Raw genomic sequence first — 15,194 nt, forward strand, 5'->3', positions numbered from 1 at the left:
TTTTCGAAAGCTGACCGAGGAGGAAATCCCCATGATCCATCCAATCGATGAGCATCACCAGATGAGGGGGCCTGTTCGCCAGGATATCAGGAAGATGAGCCCATGCGCCCATCGAACGCCGAGGTTTCATGGCACAGTGCTTTTCTTCCGCCACAAAGGCTGGATGGCGCTCGCTGCCCCACAAAGGCTGGGTTTGTTTCGCTTACAAGAGCACACGGGATTTCCGACATAGTATCTACCCCGGTTCTAGCCAACTGCATCCCCAGCCTTTAGCTTCTGCTCCATTTAGCAAATAGAATCATGCAGCCTGTGCTATCCAATAGGGCTCTATTGATTGTCAATTTGGTGCTATGGGCATGAGGGGGCCTCTAAGAGGCCTGGGTCAGGATCCCCAGACCGGCTAACCCTAGGAAGCGCCGAAGTGACCCCAGAAAGAGAAAACATGCGGAGACCTTTGCCGAGACAGCTACAGTATATAATGGTGCGGGTCTGCCACTGTGCACAGCTTCCGTGTGCTGGTCCAAATCCTCTTTCCCACTACTTTCTACTCCAGTGCTTTCCACCTCCTGCGAATCCAAGATGGTGGCCAGCCAGTCTGTCGTTGGCCGTGCCAACGCGGAGAAGGCCCATGGTATCGTGGGTCTTCTCAAGAACCCTTTCGTTTTCTTGACCTGCTGTTTTGCCTCTCTGGGATGTATCATGTACGGTTACGACCAAGGAGTGATGGGTCCTATTCTTGTCATGGAGAACTTCCAAAATCACTTTCCGACATTTACAGGATCCACCATCCAGGGCTGGCTGGTGTCTGCCCTTGAGCTGGGGGCCTGGGCAGGTGCTCTGATCAATGGTATTCTTGCCGACCGCATCTCTCGAAAGTATGCTATGATGAGTGCTGTTCTCATCTTCACCCTAGGCACTGGCTTACAGGCCGGTGCTCAGACCCCTGCCTACTTCTTCGCCGGTCGCGTTATCGGTGGTGTGGGGATTGGTATGTTCAGCATGGTCATCCCACTTTACCAGGCTGAGATTGCCCCTCCGGAGTTGCGAGGATCTCTGGTCTCCTTACAGCAGTTGTCTATTACGATCGGGACGGCTATTTCCTTCTGGCTCGATTATGGTATGCAATATGTTGGCGGGACCACCTGTAATCCCGAAGGAATCTCCAATCCTTATCTCACCGACGGCACGTATAACGCTGCCCTGACTCATGGCCACACCTGCCTTGGACAGAAGACTATTGCCTGGCGCCTGCCTCTAGCACTGCAGATCATACCTGCTTGGATTCTGTTCTTCGGCATGTTTTGGTTCCCATTCTCGCCTCGTTGGTTGATGATGAAGCATCGCGATGAAGATGCTCTCGCTTCCCTCTCTAAGCTTCGCCGTCTCCCTGCTACTAATCCACTGGTTCGCGCTGAGTTCCTCGAGATTAAGGCAGCTGTTATGTTCGACGAAGAGACCGAAAGCGAGGCTATTGGTGCTGGCGGTACTTTAGCTCCTTGGAAAGCATTGTTTGCCCCTAATATGCTCAAGCGTCTATTCCTCGGATGCGGTACTATGATTTGCCAACAGTTCACCGGTATCAATGCGGTCCTTTACTATGCGCCGCAAATCTTCGCTAGTTTCGGCTTTAGCTCCACAAAGCAAACCCTTCTAGCGACAGGTGTGACTGGCATCCTACAAATCATCTTCACCCTACCAGCGGTTCTCTTCCTTGACAAGTTTGGCAGGAAGACCTTCTTGATCGTAGGCGCGATTGGCATGTTCCTTTGCCATATCGTTGTCGCTACGGTGGAAGGTATATACAAGCCGAAGTGGGACCTGAATCAGGGACTCGACAAAGGCCAGGGTTGGGTTGCTATCGTTTTCATCTGGCTCTTTGCTGTTAACTTTGCCTACTCTTGGGGTATGCACGGTCCTCTTTTTAATCTCTCGTATTTCTTGGCTAACCTTCCAATTCTAGGTCCGGTGGCGTGGGTCTTGACTCAAGAAATCTTCCCGAACAGTCAACGTTCTAAAGGCGTCGCAATTGTCGCTTCAACTAATTGGCTCTTCAATTTCATTATCGGCTTGACGACCAAGGATATGCTGAACTCAATGAAGTATGGCACATACATTTTCTTCGCTATCTTCAGTGGTCTCGGAGGTCTTTTCATCTGGTGGTTCGCCCCTGAAACCAAGGATAAGACTCTTGAGGAGCTGGATGTGTTCTTCGGTGGATCTGAGGCAAGTATTGCCGAAGCTGATCGCCAACGTATGCAACGCATCAATGAGAGCCTTGGCCTCGCTGGTGTAGAAAATGTTGAGGATCTGAAGGTTGCGGTTACCAGCGAGCAGGTCGAAATGTGAGAAGACTGTCATTCGCAACGTGGAGGTAACTTCGGAGCGTGTGAAGACAATTCCTCACACTGTTGCTCAATGAATGTGAAATAAGATAATGCAAGAAGCCCCTTGGACTATAGTCCGCTTCAAGGATCAGAGATATGCATGCTATCAAGTATGATTTACATCGATAATGATGAATGATTTTTTTACCAGACAAAAGAAAAAACGAGCTTTGAAAGCTTGAGCTCAGTCGAGACACGTGATGTTGGATGCCTTTTGTGCCACAAGGACACAACGGCAGTGATAATGCGGGAACAAAGCTCCACGGGATCTCCTTTTTCGGTCGGGCCGGGAACACCCCGGAGCACCTATTTAATTCGTTAGGATGCCGAGGGCTCCCCCACTACATCCCACGACACCAAGTGGGCGGGTCCCCGTTTTTGCCCAAAGCGGCGGGGCCTTTGCCGCCCACAGGTGGCGGTAACCTACGTAGTAGAGCTGCTTCCGTTGAGTATTTTATTTCTACCTGCGCACTCTCTTTCCCCTCATCTCCTCTTCAATCCATTCATCTTGCACAATGGGACCCTTGAAGCTCAACACCCAGAATCTGCCCAAACTTACTGCGGCAGCCACCGCCGCAGGTGCCGCACCGATTGAGATCCCTAGCTTTTCGCGTGGTAACGCCGTCAAGGAGGGTATCGTTCACGTTGGCGTGGGTGGCTTCCACAGAGCTCACCTAGCTGTCTATGTCAACGAGCTTATGCAGAAGCATGGAGTGACCGACTATGCAATCTGTGGTGTTGGCTTGCAGCCCTTCGACGCTGCAATGCGAGACGCTTTGGGTTCGCAGGACCATCTCTACACCATCGTCGAGCGTTCCGCTCAAGGTAGCGTTGCCAAGGTCATGGGCAGTATCAATTCATACCTATTTGCCCCTGACAACCGCGAGGCTGTGATTGCTAAGATGGCACACCCCGACACCCATATCGTGTCGCTTACCATCACCGAAAGCGGTTACTACTACAACGAGAACACCCACGAGCTACAGAGTGAGGACCCTGATATTCAGCATGACCTCAACCCTGCCAACGAACCTAAGACTACCTTCGGCTTCCTCTATCACGGCATGGCACGGCGCCACCAACAGGGACTCAAACCCTTCACGGTCGTCTCCTGCGACAACATGCAAGGAAATGGCGCTATCACACGCCGTATGCTTGTCTCCTTTGCCCGTTTACGGGACCCTAAGCTTGCAGAGTGGATCAACACAAATGGCCACTTCCCTAACGCTATGGTCGATCGTATTACCCCTCAAACATCCGCGGCCGATAAAGTAGGCCTCGCGAAGGATTTTGGCATTGAGGACTCCTGGCCGATTGTCACAGAGCCATTCATGCAATGGGTAATCGAGGACCATTTCTGTGATGGTCGTCCACCTTTCGAAAAGGTCGGAGTACAGATTGTTAAGAATCTCCAAAACGTCGAGGAATTTGAGAAGCATAAGCTACGTCTGCTCAACGGTAGCCACGCCATCATTGCCTATGGTGGCCAACTTGCAGGCTATAAGTACGTCCATGAAGTGATGGAGAATCCATTATTCAGGAAGTTTGTCTGGCAGATGATGCAGGAGGAAGTCAAGCCTACTCTCCCCGAAATCTCTGGACACGATACCGATAAATACTGCGAGACACTCGTGGAACGTTTCTCCAACCCCCCGATTATGGACCAGCTGCCCGTATTTGCGGCGGTGGAACTGGAAAAATTCCTCAATTCATTATGCCCACTATTGCTGAAGCCATTTGGGCCACTGGTCCGTTCCGTCGCCTCTGTTTCACCGCGGCCGCTTGGTTCCACTATATCAACGGCGTTGACGACAACGGTAACAAGTTTGAAGTCCAGGACCCCATGCTTGAGGAGATTCAGACCAAGGCTCGTGCTGGCGGTACAAACCCTATGGAATTGCTCAGCATCAAGAGCCTATTCGGTGATGACCTGCGTAGCGACAAACGCTTCCTCGACACTATCACCACCGCATTGGAGGAAATTTCGCGCGATGGTGTGATCAAGTCTCTTCCAAAGTACATTGACTAATAGTCAAAGGGTCAAATGGCTAGTATAGTAGAATGCTGGTGTCTAGTAGCAGCTCCTTTTTGTTTTTTTGAGCATACGTCACGAGGGTGTGACTTTACGGAAGCGAAATATAGATGGAAAAACAAGGCTGGACAAATCAATATTTAACAATCGAATTGTGATAGATCAAAGGTTGAATGGGACTATCGTTGCATCGGGTAATTAAGCCAGAGCCGTCACAAGTGAGATACCGTCCACCTGTGGATCTCCGTTGAATTGGTTAGACAGTTTTAACATCATTGCCTGACCGGCCGAGAATGGAACACACGTTTAAATAAAAACGTCTGTCCCCTGGGTCAGAGGATCGCCAGAAGCACTTCTCAGGAATCAAGACTCGACACTAATGGTCGGCTAACCAAAAATCGGATAATGTGGGTTCACGTAACAGAGCCCCTGGACCATAGTAGAAACCCCCGCGGAGTGCTGGTGTCAGCGCCAGGACCCCAAACGATACAGAGAGACAACCACCGTTAATTTCTGCTTGCATTTTATCATGGAATTTGGTTCTCGGACATTGGTAGGCACAAGAGTCCCATCGCCCCAAAATACGAAAGAGAAGGAACTCCTTGGTAGTGTTCAGAGACCCGGTCCAGAGCACAGAAGGTCGGCGCAGCAGGGGAGAAAAAAAGAACAAATGCTAGCAGGGACAATAGAAAACATGGATGAAGAGCGGCTACTGAGTGATAATAACCAACAGCGGTGGATGAGAAATTTTCCAGATGTCAATAGAATTGCGTTTGTAAATACGTCTATCTTCCAAACTATTGATCTGGCTCGTTCACCATCAAGCACTGCTTCCTGGATACAATGCAACCGCATGGTTATGCCATCGGTTCCATGCTCAATGAAAGGGGCATGGAAGCCCCGCTATGCCTTGAGAACGGTGGGGTCATTGTGAACCAGTATTGATCGCAAGTCAAGTATGGGGGAATCCGGGGTAGCTTTTACGGGCCGTCGGCATCTCCCGATTCCCCGGTCACATGAGCGGATCTGCTTGAAGACCAGCCGACGCCGACGCGTCTTCAATAGTAATCACTTTACTTACCAAAACTTAGATTTGTCCTTCTTACTTGAACAGTCTCTCCACCATGAAACGTCCTTGATTTATGCCCGCATATTCTAGCTTCTCTCGTGGCGTAAACCTAGCACGGCTGGCAAATATGCGTATTGGGTGTCTCGTTCTCTGTATCTTCTCTCGACTCAGGCAAAGGGCATGTCAAGTACAATCAATTGCAAATAAGACTCAAATTGCGAGTCCCGCCCATCGTTGGCGAAAGGCCTCCTACATGGATGCAGCTAGGCTAATCGTTATTCCAGGTCTTAGTGCTGGATGGGGCGGCCCCACCCAGTTATGAACCTGAGCAAACTCCCGATTCCAGGTCCGTTAGCTTACCCATCAATCTTCCAGGATTGACCACAGGAGAGGTAACCTGCCTTCCTCATCCCGAGATGGTGACGGATCTTCCGCAAGAGATACTACATTTGATCGCGGCTTATCTGCAAGAAACGGGCGCCTCTCTGATCCCGTGTACTACAGTATGCCGTCAATGGCAGGCCGGCTTTGAGCCCTCCTTTAGTCTGAGCCGATGCATGTCTTCAGCGCCGATGGCGTCAGCAAAGAAAGCTATGAAAGGGGAATGTCACTAAGTCATTTTCAGGAAGTGACGTCCGGGAATCGACTGGTACGACGAGCTCTGATTCGTCACCTCAGATACCATATTGTTGTCCCAATCAACCTTCCAGATTGGCAAACCCGCAAAAAAAAAGAGGCTTGCAGCATCGAGAACGATGTACGCCATAATGATGACGTGGCCTTTCAGTCGGCAATCATTGACTTTTCTAGCAAGGTCTTTCAGTGGAGTTTAGGCTTTTAGGTCGCGAAGCAGGAAAAGAGCCTCATACGTATAATTTTAGCATCGCCATCGACTATCGTTACGACTTTACTGAAGGGAGAACGAAGGCTGTTCCTGTGTACCGGGCAAAGTTCTTAGGGAATGGTGCCTCCCTTCTTCCCGATGTCTCATGTATTGATCGTCTTTCCTTTAATGGCGAGGTCTCCTCTCATCAGATTTGGGCTGGATCCGTCATGCCAATTGTCCAACACTGCACGACGATTACTGAGATGGTGTTCGATCTAGATGAGTACATTCGTCCGGATCATCTTGAATACATTCAAGCAAGGCGCCAAGGTAAGAGGGATGCCTCTGTGGAACGGGGCTACATTAGCTTGAAGAGCCCACTTGATAATATTTCGGTAGCTGTCGCTGATGGTCTCATGACAATGCCGCATAGCATAAGGGTATTCAATTTCTCTAACCAGGAAGAGAGCCCTTGGAAAGAAATGATGGTTGGATTGAATGTTTCAATCTCAGATAACGACTGCCTTTCTCATAACCTACGAGGAAGGCAGTGTAGACCGACCGAATCTCGATCCTGCACATTTTCACAGGTTAGTCATTTCCCTGGCCCATGCAGCTCGTAATATGCCTCGTTTGAGGTCAATGCGATATCGTCTCGCCCATTCTCCTATGTTACGATTTGTGTTCAAACCTCACGGCTCAGACTGGGAGACTGAATGGTTTCTTCAATCATCTATCGACCGGACCAACGAGTAGTAGATGCGTGGAAATGCCCATTAGTGGAGTTAGATGCAGATTTGCCTAAAGTGTCGATAAAGAAACTCAGCCTAACCATCCCGGACTGGGTTGAAAATATACTTAGACCCAAGGGTAGCGCGGAAAAAGCTTGACTGAACTGTGGCCTGACGTTGAAACCCGCGAGGCAGATATTGGATTTCCAATATGCACTTCCATTATCTCGATTGTACGGCCATTGAGCCATTGACATGGAGCGAAAATCTCGAAACTGGGAATGTGACAGGACTTGTTTAGCATAGTCGTGAGTTATTATTGCTCACAAATTCCCTTTACGAGCGATCACAAAAGTTTCAGTACGGGCCTAGCAGCAAAGCGTGAAAGACAATGTGGATATCCGTCTTCTTAATGTACTGTAAGAGAAGATCGTTGAGCATTACTGAATGTCTCCGTCGGCTTCGCCCCCGCGTCCGTAGCGACAAAGAAGGAATCTGCCCGCGTGATCTATTTATCCTTGCGGGGATATCCTTGGCCATTCTCACGGTCGTCGTGGCATGCACAGACTCTGGTATTGTAAGAAAGCTATTGATCATGCCAAATCACAGTAATTGAAATCCGCTGCACAAGACACACGTTGCAGAACACACAAATCTCCATACAGAATGAAACGGGAGAAAGCGGTTGAAATAATTGCCGTTTCATCAAGGTTTAGTTGCTCTAAAGCTCCTGGTTTGAAACCAATTGTAACGGTCCACGTTCTACACTCAAGTATTCAAACTCCATTTAACGCCTGCTCAGAGTAAATCTACAGTGGAAAGAATTGCCAATTCAAGGCTCGCCGAATAATTTCAATGGCCCAGAATTTTGAAAAGTTGTTCACAGATTTCCGATCTCCCATATTCCTCGATATGGGTTTTCGTGATCTTGGAATTGGAAAAATGGGTCGTGCGTGACGTCCATGAAAGACACATCACCAGGGAATCCCGATGCCGCCCACGCCAATGGCTCCCGTTGTAGCGGTACTCCATCCGAGCCACTGTTGATTGACAAAGTAGAGTTTCGAGGCCAAGGCCCTTGGTTTTCGCTCTCTGACAAAGCAAGATAGCGCAATGTGCTGGAATATGGCGGCAGCGCTTGGCCTCCGTCAGACATGTCCACCGCCGCGACAGAACCGTGAAATATCTCGGTCTCAACCGTCAACTGATCTGAGTGGATGTTATCATGAGGTTGCAAGAATGATGCTTCAAAGAGGCCCTCCCCTGGAGGATCGAATGGGGTTTTAGGAGACTTGTGACAAAGAATGTCCCACATCAAGGCTGTATCGATGGAAAGTGTTCTTCGGGGCAGTCGGCTATGAGTTGAATATGGGCTGACAGCAAATGCAGACTCGATGAGCCTCTGTATTTTTTGATACTTATATGTGTTAGGAAGATGAAAAAATGCCGTGGTTGGGGCAAACTTACTAGTGACTGAAGTCGGGGCCATTTCCTCGCCAAGTCACTCAAGAACCTTGTACATGTGTCAAGTTTCTTTTGAGCAGATTCTCTGAGAGCTGGATCGGCAGCACGGCAGTAATAAAGGTGAATAGTCGCTGCAATCGCTACCGCGTGACCAAGAAATGGGTCAGACAGTTGATACTCTTTATCAGCGACCATTTCTATCAATCGAACCGTCCAACTCGTATGGATAAGAGCCAACTCCGATGACGTTTTCCAAAACGTGTTGGGCACCGCGAGCCGGGCAGATTGCTGGGGTCGCCAAGAGTAGAGAAAAGGGTGATTGAGGACACTGTGCACGGCATGATGGGTGAACTGGAGATATAGCCAGGGGCTCCAGTATCCGCGATCGCGATTCAGTTCTGCGCGAGACTGCTCTTGGAATCTGGCTGAATCATATCGATGGGCTGTAGGGAAACTAGTTTCAAGATCCATCAGGTGAGCCCCAATGATAGAATAGCCAGAGTCGATTGACCATGGCGGCGTCATGTCTCCACTGGCACAGTGTGAGACGTAGTGCTGCACTTCACTCCATAAAGTCGACAATTGCACCATATAAACCCAAATCCCACCTCTCGATGTGAGAGCGCCATTCTCTTGCGGGGTTTGAGGTGGCTTCAGTCCCATCTCCCGTGAAGAATCAGCCGTGGCAGCCAGATATCTCGGCTTCTGAATGTCTCGCAGCATATTTAATTGCATACTGTGAGGGGCGTACTGCTGGTTCAGAAGATGAATGCTCCAGAAGACTCTTCGCCTTTCTTCCAGCTCTGGGGTAGATCTGCCCTCGTGCAATTCGATATCTATCCCTGCACACTTTGCAAGATTTGTAGCAAGGCCAATATGAAGCCTTGCAAGATGAGTGTCATTGGCTGGAGATATGGTTAGCAGCTCCCGAGGGTACAAGTCAGCTAGCAAAAATAGCTCTTACCGATGTATTCAGCCATTGCAATCAAGCAGAAACTTTGCAAAGTAGAGAGGTTTACCTTGCCTTGAGCTATACGAAGCATGGCATAGCTGCGAGCAGCCTCGGCATATTGCCGGCACATCTGGTCCGTTCTCCCCTCAAGAGCGGGATTGTCTGAGTAACAAAGCGAGAGACTGAGTATGCCGAACACTACCTCTTTGCGGCAATCTTCTGGAACAGCCAAGTCCTCCGGGTCAAATAGCCACAGCGGTTGCTTGTGGCAGTACTGAAAATAGAGTGCAATACCCTCGGTCACAATGTTTTTTGCTGGCATTGAAACGGGCAGCCTATGATCGGCTTGAAGAGCTGCCTCATCACTGGGTATTTTCCGCGCAAGGGGGGTCTCTTGAAAGTCACTCGAATCCAATGTATTCTCACGGCTTTGAAACCCACGAGATCGTGATTTGGGGGTGCCAACTTGACGCAAGGACCTAATGTAGTCAGAAATGTAGCCATGGTTAAAAGGGACGGTGTTTCTCACGCTGGAGCTTCAAGTATTAATTCCATTTTTTCCTCCAGTTGCTGCAATCTGTCTTCCTGATATCAATTAGCGCTTTCCGTCCCTATCTTCCAACATAAAACGTACCAAGACCCGATCGCCCTCGAGGGATCTTTCCAAGCCCTCGTAGCTTCTACTATACTGGCACTTTTGTTGCAGACGAGTGCACGTGGAACATGCTGGTCGCTCTCCGGGGCATCGCGTCTTCTTTCGGCTGCTGGCAATCAGGAAGCAGTCCCCGGCAACATGGCGATCGCGGCTCTCACTCACCGACAGTTTTCACAGGCCTGATGCGATCTCTTACTGACACGATTATTCATACCGAGTGCCGGGAAAGCAAAAGATCTAGACAGAGAGATGGTTCGCTGGTTTGGCAAGTATTCCAAGGTGCGCGGGGTTATCGGGTTACGAGCCGTGAATTGTACCTCGCCCGATAACACGCGGAGATGATCCACTCGCATCCACGACATGACCCACGCAGGGAAAGTATACCCACAAGCGGAAAGTGATGACATAACTCCAAGAGTCGTGGAGTTGAGAAATGATTACTACTGTGAAGAGTCTCACAATCTGACAGCGTGGTCATGTCGAGCTATATACTTCACAGGCTAGACCACGAGAGTGTTTCGGATCTAAATTAGGAGGGGCAAATGTTGGTATTGAGGCTAGAAATTGATATGAATTAATTCGAAAAACAAAAAGTATCTAGCTAAAGGTATCGAAGATAAGAATTATAGTATGAAACATCGGCATTACCATTCCAGTTCGCCGGAGCCCTCCCCAGAGCATGCCAATCCTGAGCAAAAAGCAATGTCCTCAGCCGTAGCGTCACCGGCCGAATGTTGCCGGGCTGGCCAAATCTCCCTGCCATCTTTCCTTTCCTCGTCGCGATGACTCCTTAGCAGATTTCGGACAGTATTCTGGAAGAAAAAGTGGAGCGCTCTCCAGACGGGGGTGAAGTTGACCATTTACAAAGACACCGGCATTCAGGTTTTTCTGAGCAGCATTGCAGAGATATTTGTCCTCATCGAGAACTCTCTTGAAGAATGAATCAATGTACTCGAAGTCGTAGTCCGAGGCCTCGTTATGCCGATAGACCTCGTATTCCATGGAGCAGGTGCCTGCGGAAGTTGGGACGCATCGCATCATGTAGAAGAAATGGGGTCTGAAAGGCCAACGTATGTTAATAGATAATATTTTAAGGGGGAGCACTAGACTTGAATAAACTCACGAGACCGTCATGCAAGCGTTTGGAAAATAGTATGTACTCGCATTCTGGATATCATCATCCTTTTTGTCTTCCTTCGGTCGAGAGTAGTGTTGGATGTGTCCTGGAGTGGAAATTGTGTAGTAATATGACAGATCGGCCAAATTCGCCACGTCAGGATGCGCAACGGTGCAGTGATAGCATTCGTTATAGTTATCGGCGAGTGTCTTCCAATTATAGTTGCCATTCATATTCCAGGTATGGTCGAATTTGTACTGGCTGAAATCAAATCGTTTGAACCGCTCTTGTGTGTCGACACCCTTAAAGTCTTCTTCCCAGGGGACGGGATTCGGTGACGAGTCCAGATTGACCCAGATGAAGCCCAAGGCATCAGTATGCACATGAACGGGATACAGGCTTTGGTTCTCCTTTTTGAACCCCGGGACGTCATCGAACTTTGGGGCCTTGGCCAATTTTCCATTGAGACCATATGACCATCCGTGATATTTGCAAGACAGGATTTTCGCATTGCCCTGATCCTCCGAGATGAGCGGGAAGGCGCGATGACGGCAGATATTGTGGAAGCCGTTCAAGTTTCCTTGTCGGTCAAGACACAGCACAAAAGAGAATCCTGCTTCTTCAAACCGAAGGAAGTCGCCGGGTTTTGCGAAGCGCAACTTGTGGGTGATTAGGATCCACTTCTTAGAAAAGATAGCTCGTCGCTCTAGCTCGTACATTTCTGGGGCACGATACCAAGACGCTGGAAGAGCTTTAGGCGGTTCATCTGGGAGTTTTGCGTTTGGGGTGGGCTTGTAGCCAAACAAAGACGCGACTGCAGCAGCCATGGTGAAGAGTCTTGATCTGTAGACAGCTTAAGATAGAAGATGAGGATACCTGTGGTACTTTCTAGTGACACGATATATGCGCATTCGATGTCCGGGTCCTTTTCGCTCCATTTAAACCCGTGGAACGAAGTAAATCAAAGAGCGCCGATCACGCGACAACATACTGGAAATGAGACCGATGGCCTGCATTCCGTAGATTCTATTGACTCGGGGTCATACCGGCGGTCATCCCACCGTGTCATCGTGACCGCGAATCTTTCCGCTAGCTGCCGTCCTAGTGAGTGCGTCTGACGAAATTGTTTCATAGCTGTGCAGCGTGCAAACGCTGGTCCGGCCCGACGCCGTCCAGGCCGATCACGTGGACGCAAGCCCTCTCTTAAAGTCACATTTGGGTGGCCAAATTAGTGTTATCAAACTATATACATGGTCTCAATATAGAAGCATTTAGGTTATCAAAGAAGTACAATTTTCGGGCCTAAAGGGAGTCATCATGGCGGCACTACCTCCCGATGTATCGGCCGCTCCTAAGAGCATTCCTGATTCGGAGGGCGATTAGGGAAAATTTCAGAAAAGATGTTCTCACCGAAGCAATTTTATTTGTTCCCAAGTCAAAATTGTACAAAATGATCCTTAGAATTGAGAGCCGGAAATATCTCTTCTCAGAAGTTCTGGATTCCATACTTGCTTGCGTGGTTTCCCACGAAATATGGAGATACCTGGGTTGCAAATTTGCGTATGGCTTTGTCCAGGCGTCTATCTGGGTGGACGCGACCTACGTTTCATGATACCACGGTCCAGCGACATCTGGGGTTATTTGTTGGGGAAAATGATGTATGTAAGCATTGGCTGTCCTTCTGATTCTACACTACCAGCTCATTTTTCCAAATATTCCTGGGACACATGCTTGGTCCACAGCTGCCAACTCAAGATCTTCGCGGGTAGTCACAAATATACAGGGTCGATTATAGGCTGGTGCGATAGTGAAGTTGGTCTTCGGCCTGTCGCACCAGCACGGTACGATCCGATCATGTGCACGCCAAGCGAAAGTGTCGGAGTGCACTATCGGAGTGTACGGACTACGTCCGACTGGCCGACAGACTGGGGATATGTGAGGCAAACCTATACTAAACTTTTCCTTATTTTAAACAAAATTCAAAGTCTTTTAAGACCTTGAAAGAGCCTTGCTAACAACGAAAAGTATCTATTCGCCGGTCTATTCTTCTCACATTGAGGCACTTTGGAGTAAACAACTATGGGGTCAATCAAAGCGTCCGATGATGCATCCAAGTTCATTTTGACAGCAGAAGCCTTGAACCAGGCTCTGCCCCAAATGCATGTGTCCACAAGAGCAATTCATGCCGATGACTTTGTCAGTTCCCATCGTGCGATTGCCCCTGGCATGCATACGGCGGTCAACTTTCGCTATGCACGCGACCCAGATAATCTTGTGCCGGAGGAAAACAAAGATGCAAGTTCCCTGAAGATTGAGTTGGTTTCCGAAGCACCCACACTAATGAGATGCAACAGCCGAATGCCCCTTATGACTCCCACGTATATTCTCGCTACACGGCACCAAACACCAATCGCTTGGAAGTCCTGCTGAAAAATATCATGGGTGGAGAAGTGATCACTTACTCGACCGGACTATCCTCCTTCCACGCCATGGTTGTTCTCCTCAACCCGAAGAAAGTATTCATCGGTGATGGATACCACGGGTGCCATGGAGTTCTGGACATCATACATCGATTGACAGGGGTTCAAAAGCTGGACCTGACAGATGTCGATCAAGCTGGACCTGGTGATATGATCCACGTTGAAACGCCCCTTAATCCCACGGGCGAAGCTCGCAACCTTGCCTATTATCGAGCAAAGGCGACTGAAAAGGGTGCCTACTTGACTGTCGACGCAACTTTCGCACCGCCCCCGCTACAAAACCCTCTCGACTTTGGAGCAGATATTGTGATGCACAGTGGAACAAAATACGTTGGGGGCCACTCAGACATGCTTTGCGGTATTCTGGTCATTCGTCCAGATCATGTCGAGGAAGGATGGCTGAAGACGCTTCATAAAGATCGTCAATACATTGGAAGTGTCATGGGAAGCTTTGAGGGCTGGCTTGGGATCCGATCCGTTCGCACTATGCAGCTTCGAGTGGCTCGGCAGGCACAAACAGCAGAGAGACTGGCTAAGTGGCTACATGAGCAGCTGCAAGACCCCAAATCCCCAGTTGGCAAGGTTCTGAGTCATGTCAAGCATGCCTCGCTGCAGGAGGATGATTTGAAGGACGGATGGCTGCGCAAGCAAATGCCTGGAGGCTTTGGCCCGGTCTTTTCCATGTGGGCCAAGAATCCGGATCATGCTCGTCGTCTGCCCACCAGGATGTTTGTCTTCCAACATGCGACTAGCCTGGGGGGGCGTGGAGAGCCTGATGGAATGGCGTACTATGAGCGAGGCAGGCTGTGACAAGAGGCTCTTGCGAGTAAGTTGTGGGATTGAGGAGTTTGATGATTTGAAAGCCGACATCCTTCAAGGGTTGGAGTCGATCCTGCGGGATCCCAATTGAGAGTCCTGCATTTAGTGTACAAGGTAGAACTTCCTTATATCCGCCCAAGTAGGTAGTAAGCTCTGCGCATGTATTCAATCTGAGCTCTGAAATCTCAATACTATGTATTGCTTCAGATGCTGGTGTGAATTGAATTTCGCTTGATATAGAGGGCCTGATACCATGAGAGTATAATTCGAGCATCACTTTTAGGCTGTTTCCAGCGCCGAACACAGAAATTCAAAGTTGATGACTTGAGATATTGTAAATCAAGATACTGTATTAGCCTACCATAAGCAAGACAAAGTTATATGACTATCATTATCAACACACTACTCTCAGAGGTCGCAGAACTTCGAGAGAGACTAAATCAACGCCATGATGCAAACATGCCTGCGAAAAGGTCGATCCACGACTAATCTGCATCCATGTGATAAGCTATTAACGCGCTTGCCGAAGCCTAGGAATCAATGGATAGTGGGGAGGGCTGATCAAGTGACCGGCTTCGGCGGACGGGGAAATCACCGGTCATCTGAGCGTATCTAGTGCATTGTGGGGTTGAATGCCGGATCCGCGCCGACTTTGCATGCATCTA

General features: G+C 49.2%; 5 protein-coding genes across 5 annotated transcripts; 3 read left to right on the plus strand and 2 right to left on the minus strand.

Moving 5' to 3' along the window:
• Positions 1 to 579: 579 nt before the first annotated feature.
• On the plus strand, positions 580 to 2,346 carry N7477_002044 (sugar porter family MFS transporter; the record flags this gene model as incomplete). Its single annotated transcript, XM_056963707.1, has 1 exon — positions 580 to 2,346. The coding sequence occupies one exon, from the start codon at positions 580 to 582 to the stop codon at positions 2,344 to 2,346; it is 1,767 nt and encodes a 588-aa protein (XP_056826626.1).
• Positions 2,347 to 2,899: 553 nt separating this feature from the next.
• N7477_002045 (mannitol dehydrogenase family protein) lies at positions 2,900 to 4,413 on the plus strand (the record flags this gene model as incomplete). The annotated part of the gene is made up of 2 exons (XM_056963708.1): positions 2,900 to 4,022; positions 4,052 to 4,413. 2 exons carry the CDS (start codon positions 2,900 to 2,902, stop codon positions 4,411 to 4,413), a joined length of 1,485 nt encoding a protein of 494 aa, XP_056826627.1.
• A 3,509-nt stretch (positions 4,414 to 7,922) lies between these two features.
• Positions 7,923 to 9,780, minus strand: N7477_002046 (fungal specific transcription factor domain-containing protein; the record flags this gene model as incomplete). The annotated part of the gene is made up of 3 exons (XM_056963709.1): positions 7,923 to 8,444; positions 8,510 to 9,411; positions 9,471 to 9,780. 3 exons carry the CDS (start codon positions 9,778 to 9,780, stop codon positions 7,923 to 7,925), a joined length of 1,734 nt encoding a protein of 577 aa, XP_056826628.1.
• Positions 9,781 to 10,833: 1,053 nt separating this feature from the next.
• On the minus strand, positions 10,834 to 12,057 carry N7477_002047 (iron-sulfur cluster-binding protein, rieske family domain protein; the record flags this gene model as incomplete). Its single annotated transcript, XM_056963710.1, has 2 exons — positions 10,834 to 11,170; positions 11,237 to 12,057. 2 exons carry the CDS (start codon positions 12,055 to 12,057, stop codon positions 10,834 to 10,836), a joined length of 1,158 nt encoding a protein of 385 aa, XP_056826629.1.
• Positions 12,058 to 13,309: 1,252 nt separating this feature from the next.
• N7477_002048 (cystathionine beta-lyase) lies at positions 13,310 to 14,520 on the plus strand (the record flags this gene model as incomplete). Its single annotated transcript, XM_056963711.1, has 2 exons — positions 13,310 to 13,549; positions 13,585 to 14,520. 2 exons carry the CDS (start codon positions 13,310 to 13,312, stop codon positions 14,518 to 14,520), a joined length of 1,176 nt encoding a protein of 391 aa, XP_056826630.1.
• Between the last annotated feature and the right edge of the window lie 674 nt (positions 14,521 to 15,194).

Source organism: Penicillium maclennaniae (assembly GCF_028827695.1).
Source record: "Penicillium maclennaniae strain IBT 15551 chromosome Unknown utg000002l:1.0-2354659.0:1.0-2356205.0, whole genome shotgun sequence".
Lineage (NCBI taxonomy): Eukaryota > Fungi > Ascomycota > Eurotiomycetes > Eurotiales > Aspergillaceae > Penicillium > Penicillium maclennaniae.